The 11,437-nt window shown below is 38.2% G+C and overlaps 1 protein-coding gene across 4 annotated transcripts in view; it reads right to left on the bottom strand.

The window, feature by feature from the left end:
- Positions 1-2,060: 2,060 nt before the first annotated feature.
- PROX1 (prospero homeobox 1) overlaps positions 2,061-11,437 on the bottom strand; it is a 48,721-nt gene continuing 39,344 nt past the window's right edge. For 3 of the 4 annotated variants that reach the window (XM_068675968.1, XM_068675969.1, XM_068675970.1), the window contains exon 5: positions 2,061-7,871. In XM_068675968.1, the coding sequence (XP_068532069.1) occupies positions 7,683-7,871 (189 nt within the window). In that variant the 3' untranslated portion in view covers positions 2,061-7,682. The remainder of the gene's footprint in view (positions 7,872-11,437) is intronic. The other variant, XM_068675971.1, reaches the window with a different exon arrangement.

Below are 11,437 nucleotides of genomic sequence, written 5' to 3'. Positions count from 1 at the left end.
TGTAAAGGACCCCAGTTCCTCCCAACGGTCTCGGTGGCATAAAACCGCTCTGCTTGCCTTGGCCAGAGATGATTCACGTCTTCCTAAGGATTTTAAAGCTAGAACATGCTATCTTCCTTATTGTAAAAATTCCAGGTATTAGGGGAACTGAGGATTTCCAAGCACAGATGGCAAGATCTGCAGAATTTGGATCATTTCAGGGTGCTCGAAGCCTGGGAAAGTTGATTTGGCCCTTTGCAGTGACAGGGACCACTTGCCAAGTTCCAGTCTAGCTCTGAACTCCTGCAGTATTATGAGATGCCAATAGCCAGGATTTCTTATTTAGAGCTCTGTGTGTTTTCAACTGCAGGGTAAAATGTATTTCATAGAACAAGTATATTTGAGAGAAAAAATGATCTGGGCACAGGGTGAGCTAGCAATTACCCATGTAGATCTTATCCTTCGGTCCGTTATTTGGGTACATAAGGGTGATCTCCTTCTCCTTTGACTTAACTCTTGCTACCTAACACAAAAATGAGCCCTTCCACATAATCCTTGGCTGCCCATGCAAGCCTTTGCTAGGCGATGCTTAAGCAGATATCTAATTTTGGTCTCCTCGGCCTCTCTTTAGCTTCCCTCCTCCAAGGAAAGCATTTTTGGGATGCCCATGCCTGCTCTGAACCAAGGCTGGCAGAAGAGCTCCTCGAGGCTGGAGCTTTTCAGGAGCAGATGAATCAGGGATCTTGACATTTCAGACACTTCAGCCTACCCTGATCACCATGTCACATCTTAGCAATCTCCCGAATATACAGACAATTAGTAAGTGCTGTGGGGCAGCATTTCCTTAAGAAATGACCTGAATGTCAAGTATTTTGACCCAACAATGCATCTAGTATGCTGGCTTGGTAATGTAGATAGATGTGAGCTAGGAGGGGAAGATTGTTTGCAGTAAGATCAGAGACGATCTCACACCTTAAGGACTACCAGTTACACAGGTGCGGCTTCATCATCTCCATTACACCTGCTGTTGATATGGCCCAGCAAATGCAACTCCAACTGTATACAAAGACATCAAGTTTTAATTGCTGTTACAGAGATGAAGTATTTATTAGGTTATTACAGTGTAGCTAACATTGCGTTCATGCTCCAGCTCGAGTCTACAGTGTCTTGAGGCAGAATCTGTGAAGATTATGAAAGTAAATGACCTCAGATGAAAATGTATTTTTAACATACTCCTCCTTTAAAATCAAAAAATTCTTGCAAGAATATTTGCAATCCAAATAAATTACCATTTAACTGCCATCTGCACCAATTCTAAGCCAAAAAGATACCATTCATATCTGAAACACAGACGATAATTTAATTCAGTGGTTCATTCAACCTCAAGACTTTAAGATACATATGAAGCAGCAGAAAGAGAGAAGGACTAGAGAAAAACAACGCACAAATGAGACTTGCATTTTGAGGAAATGTGTGAGAACAGATTAGTTATATACAGTGCTATGCTTATGCAGCTCGAAAAGGAAGCGATCCAGGAAAGAGGGATAGATTGCAATAAAAAGAAAAGAGAATGGAACGTGGGCACTACTACAAACAAGGGCAGATTGATAAAAGGAGCAAATGTAAACCACACCAAACCAAGCGTTATTCTGCATTCACCTAACCGGTAGAAATCCCTATTGCAGGACACTAGCATGGCAGGTGTACTCAGGAAATGATTCGATATCCCAAAGACAAGAACTTTCTAGCTCAGGGTGGCTACATCGGCTAGGTCTGAGGCCGTGTATGCCTCAGACATAGCATGTCTGGTGCAGGGAGTTACTCCTTGTCTGATAGACTGTTGCAAAATAACATTCATTATCTTAACCAGTGCTGGAGGTAGGACACTGGATTAGATAAATCATTATATCCATTTTGCAAGAGGGCTGGCAGTTTCATTAATAAATAATTCTAAGGGGGAGAGAAAACCTGCAGAGGACTACAGTCCTAGATACAGCCTGGCCACAGCAGAGAGGTTCCAGTGATTCCCTTTTTGATACAGGGCAACATCAACTTCTGGAAAGAAATATAAACAATGGCAATGAGCTTGTAATTTATATTTTATTTTGCACAAGCTTGCATATATACTGCACATACATTCAGTTTAGAGAAGATGGAAGGCACACAAGGCAATTGAACTACTGTATCTTTTAAGTGGTACAAAGCAAAAAGGTAAAAGTCTGGAGAGTATACAAAAGCTTTAAACACACAAAATAAAATCCACCCCCCCAAAAACATTTTTCCTGTGTTTATCTTAAATTTAGTAGCTGCCAAGCTAGAATTGTAACTTCTTTTTTTTTTTCAATCAATTGTCTACTGCACCTTTTTTATTTTTTTTCAAACAGACAGGGGAGTCTTATTGTTTTATCTTGTCATCAATTAATATTACAGTACATCCTTGGTAATACAAAATTGTACACCTTCATCAAATAAATTAGGATAAATTAAACCAATAAATTATGCAAAGTCTTCAGAACAATAGACAACAACAAAAAAATCCACAGTTGAAATTGCCTCTAGCTAAAAAATAAAATAAAAAAAAATCAAAAATTGACTTTATCAGTTCAATTATTGTACTATCTTCAAATTAAAGGGTCTTTATTACAAAAAAAGAGCTTAATAATGCTATTTACAACATATTGCTAAATAATATAAAGGCAGTGTTTTGTCACTTTTGTAACTATATACATATGAGTAATGGCTGGGACAATATCAGTTTAAACCTTAACCTTTGACTCTTCTGGGCAGCATTTAAACCAACCTAAAGAGGCTTTTTTTTCTTTTTTTTTTTTCTTTTTTTTTCTTTTTTTTTCCTTCTTTTTCAGTTTCTGACTCTTACATGTTACATGGTAATGAGATGGTTATCGTGTTTGTCTAATATTTCACTTGAGTGGTACACTTAATGCAGAAAGGATGGATTTTAGAGAAAAATGTAAGCTCGCTGTTTCTTCTAGAGATTTTTTTCTACATATCCCAGTATATTTGTGCATTTGGAAGGTGGCTGCTTCGGGAGAGAGAGGTGACTGTGGCTCAGATGAAAAGACTAAATAAAGTCATAGTGCCACCACCTTTCGTAGACTAAAAAGGATATTCCTAAGAAGATACAAAGGTTAAATACCAGTTTTCATCCCAGCTCTAAATATGAGCATTTTTAGCTTCAGTTTATAGATGGTTTACAACCAACAGTTCTACAGAAAACGAAATTGCATTTCCTTCAACAGAACATTTAAGTGCAATACAGTAACTGCTTACTCATATAAACCAGTTACATTCCTTAAGGGGAGCTTTTTGAAAACAATGCGTATTGGAATTTTCAAACACATAGTTGGTACCAGAAGGAAACATTTGCACTATCAACACCAATGATTACTATATAATACACATGGCAAATATAGTTTTTGCTTTCACTTCTCATGTACAGTGCTCGTTTTTGGGGGTTTTGTAAACCACTTTCCATTTTTATATATATATATATATCTTTCTGTATATATATATATGTATAATCTTTCAATGCTGCTGGTGAAAATCCTATCTTTAAAGCCACAAAATCTTCACCTTTATTTCTTAATTAATATCAACCTGTGGAAAAAAACATTTTTCTATTAACTGACTTCCTATACATAGAAAAAAATTCTGCAATTTTACAGAAACTGTATTACCCATTCCCTTGACATCTGATGAAAGAGACTTAACTTTTAAAAGTAGAGAGCTGGATTTTCAAGAATGCTTTCAACTATCTATACAGTTACTGTAGTGTTTCTTATAAATTCAACAGATGTTTTCAGAATGTAGTTATTAAAATCTTATGTCTTTACGCAAGAACAGCCTTAAGGTTGAATATTTACATTGCTTTATAAAAGTTCCCCTCGGTTTTCAATGTTCACCCACATACCTGGTACAGTAACAAAGATTCTGCAAACTTAAAACACTTTAATTAAATAATACTCAGAGGCACAAAGCAAACCTCAGGAATACATGGGTGAACACTTGCTTAAATAATTACTACATTCTAACATCTTCCACGTGTTTACCATTAAATGTGAAACGTTCCCATTAAACAACCAGAGATACAGTAAGAATTAAATGTTTTGTAGTTTCAAATAGAACATTCTTTTCACAAAACATAACAAATGTCTAAAATAGGTTCTTAATCTAGATAGGAAAAAGGTAAGCTTTTCACTTCATACGCATATTTTGTGTGTGTGTGTGTTTCTGTGTATATATACATACATACACACATTCTGTGTGACTACATATGTATATGTATATGCACATATGTCACGTATGAAATATTGCTTCTATACTACTTTTCATCAGGCTAAGAAAACACAAGATTTGCACCACAGTTACAAAAAATTGGCTTCTACAAGAATTTTCAAAACTTGAATGCTGCTCAAACAATTGAGAAAAAATAATTTGCGTTATCAAACTGTTCTAAAAATTCTCTTCTTCAAAAACGTATTCTCCTGCTTTTTTTTTTTTTTAATTTTTAAAAAGACACAAAATATGCATAGCTATCAACAGTATGTCAAACAGCCGGAAAAAAAAAATTAGTGTTTATTGCAGCTGTAGTAATTGAAAAATAAAGTTTAAAAGATGAAAATTGTAAGCCACAGAAGGCACAAGAACAATTGTACTTGTGGGGGAAAAACTGGTATTTTGAAGGATTTTTTTTATCCTTCCGCTGGTGCATTTAAGGTCTAGACTATAGGCACAGACTATAACCTCAAGTTTATATGCAGAAATAAATTTGAATTAGCAGTAAATGAATGGCAACATGGGATTTCTACATGGAATTTGAAATTCTTTCCCTATGTAAGCTTCTCATTACAATAAAAGTAGCCTCCTGCCTTTTAGCCATTTTAGTGAAATAGTATTGAGATCATTTGAAAACAAAAACTTTTCTGCTTACAATTTAGTAGGAGCTATGCCATGTATTTGTAATTTTAGGTGTGTTGGGAGGCACAAAGGCAATATGGCTATAAAATGCAGAAAAATCACATAACTGAAATGATCAAATTATCTTGTGTTCCTTTTTCAGACCAAGGAGGTTTTGTTTTTCTTTTAAGATGAAATTTCTACTCTTAATTCCTATGCCTCATTTACTATTGAGATTATGCTACTTATAAATAAATAAATAAATGCAACAACATCAAGTGTTGAGTACACAATTTCACTTATTTAGATTATGTGAATCACATTGCAGCCAAATAATAATAATAATATTAATATTAATAATAATAATAATAATAAACATAATAAAAGTAACGGTAAAATCACAGATCAAGATGGTAGCTAGTAGTATGTCCACATAGTATGACTAAAGTATGGCTTTGCTTTCTTACGTCCAAGGTGACAATGCAGTGTTATATTTTGTATCTGATGGTATGCCAATGATGAACTTGCTGTATTAAAACTTGAGCATTTTATGCCACTTCTTCCCATAAATCAAAAAAAAAAAAAAAGTGCATGAACACAATTTTCATCCTTTCTTACTCAGAATTCACTGGAGTTACATCTTTATGAAGTGTAATGTTTACCAAATCATGCACACACACACAAAAATAAAACAAAAACAAAAGCAAAAAAAAAAAAAAAGGAAAAAGGAAGAAAACTAAAGAAAACAAAACACAAGAAAAGAAAGAAAAAGACACATCCTGTCTACTGTGAGGATACGTACAGTATTAGGTACTCTCAGGGAGTCTAAGATCAAGAAGATTTGTTTTGCTTTTAATGCATAGTGAAAATGTTGGCACTTCATCCCATGCTATTGTCTGCATTGCCTATACTCCACAGATACTGCCAGTGCTTGAAAATACTGACAGGGAATCGTAGGATTGTGCTGTTTAATTTGAAGTCAGCAGGTTTTTAAGGCTTTCTGCTGACAATAATTGCTTTCATACATTTCTGTCTATCAGCAGTATTTGTAAATGAAGTGAAATTGCAATGATCAGGTCAGCTCTTTAGTCACATGGGTAAACTTTCACTCTCCAAAGTCAAAATGGTAATTTTAAAATAAAGAAATAAGATATCAATATCCTCGATGGTCTAAATACAATTCTCAGCTAATTAGGAACTTCCTCTAGACTCGGACTGAATTATGTAGGGGAAAATACTATTGACGATAACAATAAATTCTTACTGCATCTGTACAAAAGACGACAGAGAAAATGACAAATACAATAGCAAAGAGTGCTATAGCATATTCAACCTTCCCCCAAACTTTTGGAGACAATACCTTTCTGAAAACGTGAGACAAGGAGAGCCATTGAAGAAAGCACAAGAACTAGCAGCTAGCTTTCTTTCCGTGTGCTGACATATCGTGGTATAGCATTCAGGCGAATCCAGATCCATCACGGATTTTACACTGTAGCTCAGATTTTGGTCAAGACTAGCTCCAGCTTCAGAGGACAAGTGCAGCACATTGCTCAAATAGATTTTTGTTTTGTTTTGTTTTAAGCTGCACTTACAGTAATTTAAAAAATCCAATTTGGCTATCTGAACCCTGCATAGCCAGGAGGACACTGTGATTTTTGTATATGCTTGATTAGATTTTTATGAAAATGTAATTTTTATTCTTCTGATTAGGAAAAGACTAATTATATTTTACAGCTACAAACAAGTCTTTTTTTTTTTTTTTCCTCAGCACTGTGAGGTGAAGATGATTTCTTCTACTATATGTAAGATCATTCAAAAAGTGCTTTTTAGGACAGATGTCAAATACAGACAGAAAACTTTGTATACTGGAAAGGGGATTTCTGGGGGCAGAATGGACTAAAAAAGAATAAATTTAGGGACTGATGCCACTTGAAGTAAGACCAAGACATGGCAATTTATTACACTGCAGGTTTCATTTTTACTCTATGGAGAGTGAAATGCTTCCGTTTTAATAAGCTGACCATATTCTAAAATTAGTGTGGTTGATACAATATTGTGCATGAATTACTGGCCTCACCCTGCAAGAATGGTATTTGATTTGTGCAAATGTCCCTTGCTGCAATTTAGAAAAACAAAAACCTGGCATGTTGATTACTGGTGCAGGGTATTTATCATTTCTGTAAGGGAAAGCATGAAGAATAGGGTTTGCTTTTTCGGTACCACTTCTCGCAGTGAATACCTAAAATAGATGTTGTATCTTTTTGAAGTATGAAACAAAATCTAGTTATTGGTTTAAAAGTATATAAAATAAAAAATAAAAAGAAGCTCCAAGCTCATGAAGTGACTCCACAGAGTTCAGACCTTTAGCAGTATAAACATAATATAAACTTCATTGTCTGTAGTATTGTGCCATGACATTAGTCTCACTAAGACAAAATGCCACTTTGCAGCAAGCAATAAATCTGACAAAGCGTTTTTAAACATAATGCCCTAACTTGCTAAGACAGACTTTTACACGCTTCCAAACTCTTCTCCCTGAAAATTAACCCCATTTATTCTCCAAATGTTAAGGGTCTTGGGCAAAAGTAAACCGAAGGCTGAAGTAAAATAACCATCCCCTTGGAACTGAACAAAAACTCAAATCCAGAAGGGATCACAGTCTAATTTCATATACATATATATGTATGTGATACACATATATATGAAATTAAAATAGAGACACACATGACTTGGGCATCAGAAGGGGACTGCTACTTTCATACATTCATAAATAGCTGCTGAACTCTCTACTCATGAAGAAGCTCTTGTAGGCAGTTTGGGGATTTGAAAATCTCAGGGACCTCACTGTCCAGCTTACAGATGACCTTGTATATGGCCTTCTTCCAGGAAGGATCAACATCTTTGCCTGCGATAATGGCATTGAAAAACTCCCGTAACGTGATCTGAGCCACTTCCAGGAATCTCTCTGGAACCTGCTGATACAAGGAGACAATGGCATTAATACAGTTTTCAATTTCAAGTCTCTGGTTCTTCAAAGGAAACTGAGCTAAGTTCTTTCTTTCAGAAAGGGGCTTACATAGCACCTGCATTTTCTAAATGTGGCAGCCTTCTATTCTCTTATGCAAAGCTGTTATATATAGTAGTATAGCAATAACTTTTATAACATGTGTTAGAGATCTTTGTGAAGTCTACTGACAGAATGTAGGTAACAAAATGTTACTGTCTGAGTTTGGAGAGTGGGGATTTATAGGATATAATTAGCAGGAGGGGAAACAAACACAATTGTCTTTAAGGAGAGAAATCCCTGTCTGATATTTTACCCATGCATTTATGACTATGTTCTCCACTCTGCGTGGGGACTAATACATGTCATGCATGCCTAGAAAACTGTCTGTACCTTCGTGCTTAACTTTGGTCACAGCCAGTGCTGCAAGCTACCAAAGAAATAGGATATCTCTGAATGTTGTTTGTAGTTGAAAAACAAGTAAGCAAACAAGCTTTCCACAAACGGTTTGTTTCTGTGGCTGCTGTGCATGAGACTCTTGTAAGATGGCCTTCTCTGAAGCCACCATGGTCTTCCCTTCTTTTTCAGAAGGCTACAAATAAAATCCCAACCCCTTCACTGGATGCACTGTGCTCCAAGTGACATTACTCATTTTTCACTATGGAGTTGCTTCTCTCCTTGTCAGTACAAAGATGCTTTCATCATAGATTAGTCATAAGGGGAGAAATTAGGTGTGTCAAACTCATCTGGGTTTTCTACATGTCACTATCATCTCACAGGTGAGCCAAACGGCTGCTAGCAGGGGCACGCCACTTAGAAGCCCCTAAACAACGAGTGAATGTTAAAAAACACAGTTGACTCCAAACTTTGGTAATTTGCCCTAAATAGTTGTCTCAGACATCAGCACCACCTTCTTACCCTCTTCCTTAAACGACTTGAAAGCCATCACCACAACAAACTGCAGGTCAGTCGCAATGTTGAGGTCATCTCCATAAGGGTATTGTTTTCCATTTTTATCACGGAAATATGGCTTCACTGCGCTAGAACTGCTAATGCACAGCCGGCCACTGGCCAGCACACTTATAATAGTAAGCACTACCCCAGTGCTATTATTTGCCCATGCTGGGTACACCTGGCAAGAGCAATGCTCTGACCTGCAGTAGGGTCCACTCCAACTGTCCCCGTGGCCAACACAGGCCTGGGCAGATCTCACCCAGTCACTGGATGCATATCACATTGCCAGATCAGCACCTGCACCTGGGCTTTTGTTCTTCTGCCTTTAGAAGCCACTTCCAGAAAACTTGTCTGGAAATGTTTATGTTTAGCTTGATACTATAAGGCTCTGGGGCCTAGCTCACCTCCCGCCGGTGGGGAAATGCTAGTAGTTTGCTAGCCACGTTCTGCCACCGGGTAAGCATGAGATCAGCTCCCCTGACATCAGCTGACCGAGTCTGTTTCCTGAAGCCCGTGGAAGCTCTCTGTGTACCTCCAAGAGCGAAATCTGGCTCCACGTGTTTTCTTTGTTCCCAAAGACAAGCTGTGGAAATTTTTCATAGGGCGCACAGAAATAAACACTCGCACAGACATTTCGTTACAGCAGTAATTAGGAGGGAAGAAAATAACTATTACCTTTCACTTATTCCAGCTCACAGAAATAACTTAAAGCTTCACAATACCACTCTGTAGCTTGGGTACTTGTGAATACATCTACCAAAGACACCCCACTTGCCTCATTCTTGCACTGGTATAAAAACGATACTCTCTGCTGTTCATGCACTTCCAACCACTGTTCTCGTACTATTCATGACGTTTGGTATTGCTTGGAGCCAACCAAAGGGAAGGGGTCATTGACTACATAAAGCTAGAAAGCAAGAAATATTGAGCAGATAACCACCTTTTTGTTGTATAACTTCTACCTGTGCATATGAAAGTTTTCTAGACAGGGGATGCTGCTTTGTCATGGAGTAAGAAGTGCAAAATCCCTGAGCCACCAGCTTCCAGGCCTCCCACCCACTTCGAGACACAAAGGCTTTCTTTTAGGCTAGGAGCCAGCTCTTACGGTCTGACTTCATTGCACCTGAGTCGCATCTGAGGGTTGGGCCCCTCCAGACACCGGGCCGCAGTGAGCAGCTTGCAGACACTGCAGTGACTGAAGCCCCGTGGGGGCTTGGAAGAGCCCTGCTCATACTGCTGTGCTCCCAAAGATCTTCCCTACTCCTGAGGCACTAGAGCCATTCATGAGTCTTTCCTTTTGGGATGTTATTAGCATTTTTTCATGTCAGACTGGATTACACACATTACTTTGCATGTTGTAATGTGAATAGCACTGTGATTAATCCCCACAGGATCATACATCGGCCAACATTTTTCCTTTCTAGAAAGAATAACTGCACAGTGCATTTTTCTATTTCTTTTTCTTTCTTTTTTCTTTCTTGCTTTCTTTCTTTTTTTTTGGAGGAAAATATTAGTGAAGTCCAGAGACTGAAAATAAATATTTAACTGGATGGGTAGTTAGATTTTTCAGTGGGCAATTAATCAGTCAGCCATGTTAATTATGCATCTGGGGGTAGCATTTCCCTGACCCTAAGTGATGGCGACCTATTCAGCGCATCTTTACACCTAACTGACTGAACATCTCTGAAGTAGGAACATCTGCAGAAAATGCTTCAGTGACAAATAAACTCCATCTACGTTTCTTTTAATAGAATGAACAATCCCTAGTATGAACCCAGGGCATTTTCTTAGCATCAGGTGGCAGCAATCAATCAAAGAATCGTACTGTACGTGCACCAGGAGGAGAGGCAGTGAGGACTGCTAACGGGGAGGCTAGGTGGGTTTCAGACTGAAGCCTCCCCATTAGACTGATTTAGAGAGAAATCACACTTTGTCACACACAAAGGTATCAATACAACTTAGCTCTGCTGCCAAGGGAGAAGTCACAGGCCACACTTTTGGCTAGTGTAAATCAGCGGGCTCTACCAGCCTCAGGGCAGTGATGCTGATTTACACCTGGTATGCACCCAGCCCGTACCTCCTGCCGCAGTCCAGCAGCCACCACAGTGCCCCTTCCCAAGCCTTGGCCATGTCAACTCAGCCCCTTCGCCAATGAAAACTGCGAACGAATTAAAGCTCTCGTTCGCTCTGGTCTATTTGTGCTGGTTTAACTATTGACATGTTCCTTGGCTTGAGCAACAAACCTGAGCTATTTGCTCCTGGGTCTACGTGTGCAACCACCATGCCGAACGGTCTGGAGTAGGACTGTGGGGGAGTGCCTTGTTAAAAATACTCAGCACAAACTATTTCTATAGGAGTAAAAGTACAGTTCCGGTGGCTCAAAAGTTGGAGCCCAGTCAGACCTTGCTTACACTTCTTTCATACAGAAGCACGTGCAGTTGCAGTAAGCAATATGCTTTAAAATACTTGTTGAATTTCTTTTCAAGGAAAATACTACCACAAAAGCAGCGGTGATTGGGAAGGTAAGGACAGATCCTCAGCAGGTCTGAGTCAGAATTGCTCAAGGAAAATCAGTGAAGCACC

This window comes from Anas acuta, chromosome 3, assembly GCF_963932015.1.
Source record: "Anas acuta chromosome 3, bAnaAcu1.1, whole genome shotgun sequence".
Lineage (NCBI taxonomy): Eukaryota > Metazoa > Chordata > Aves > Anseriformes > Anatidae > Anas > Anas acuta.
The sequence above is the reverse complement of the archived record's forward strand: the minus strand, read 5'-3'. Positions and strand labels throughout refer to the sequence as shown.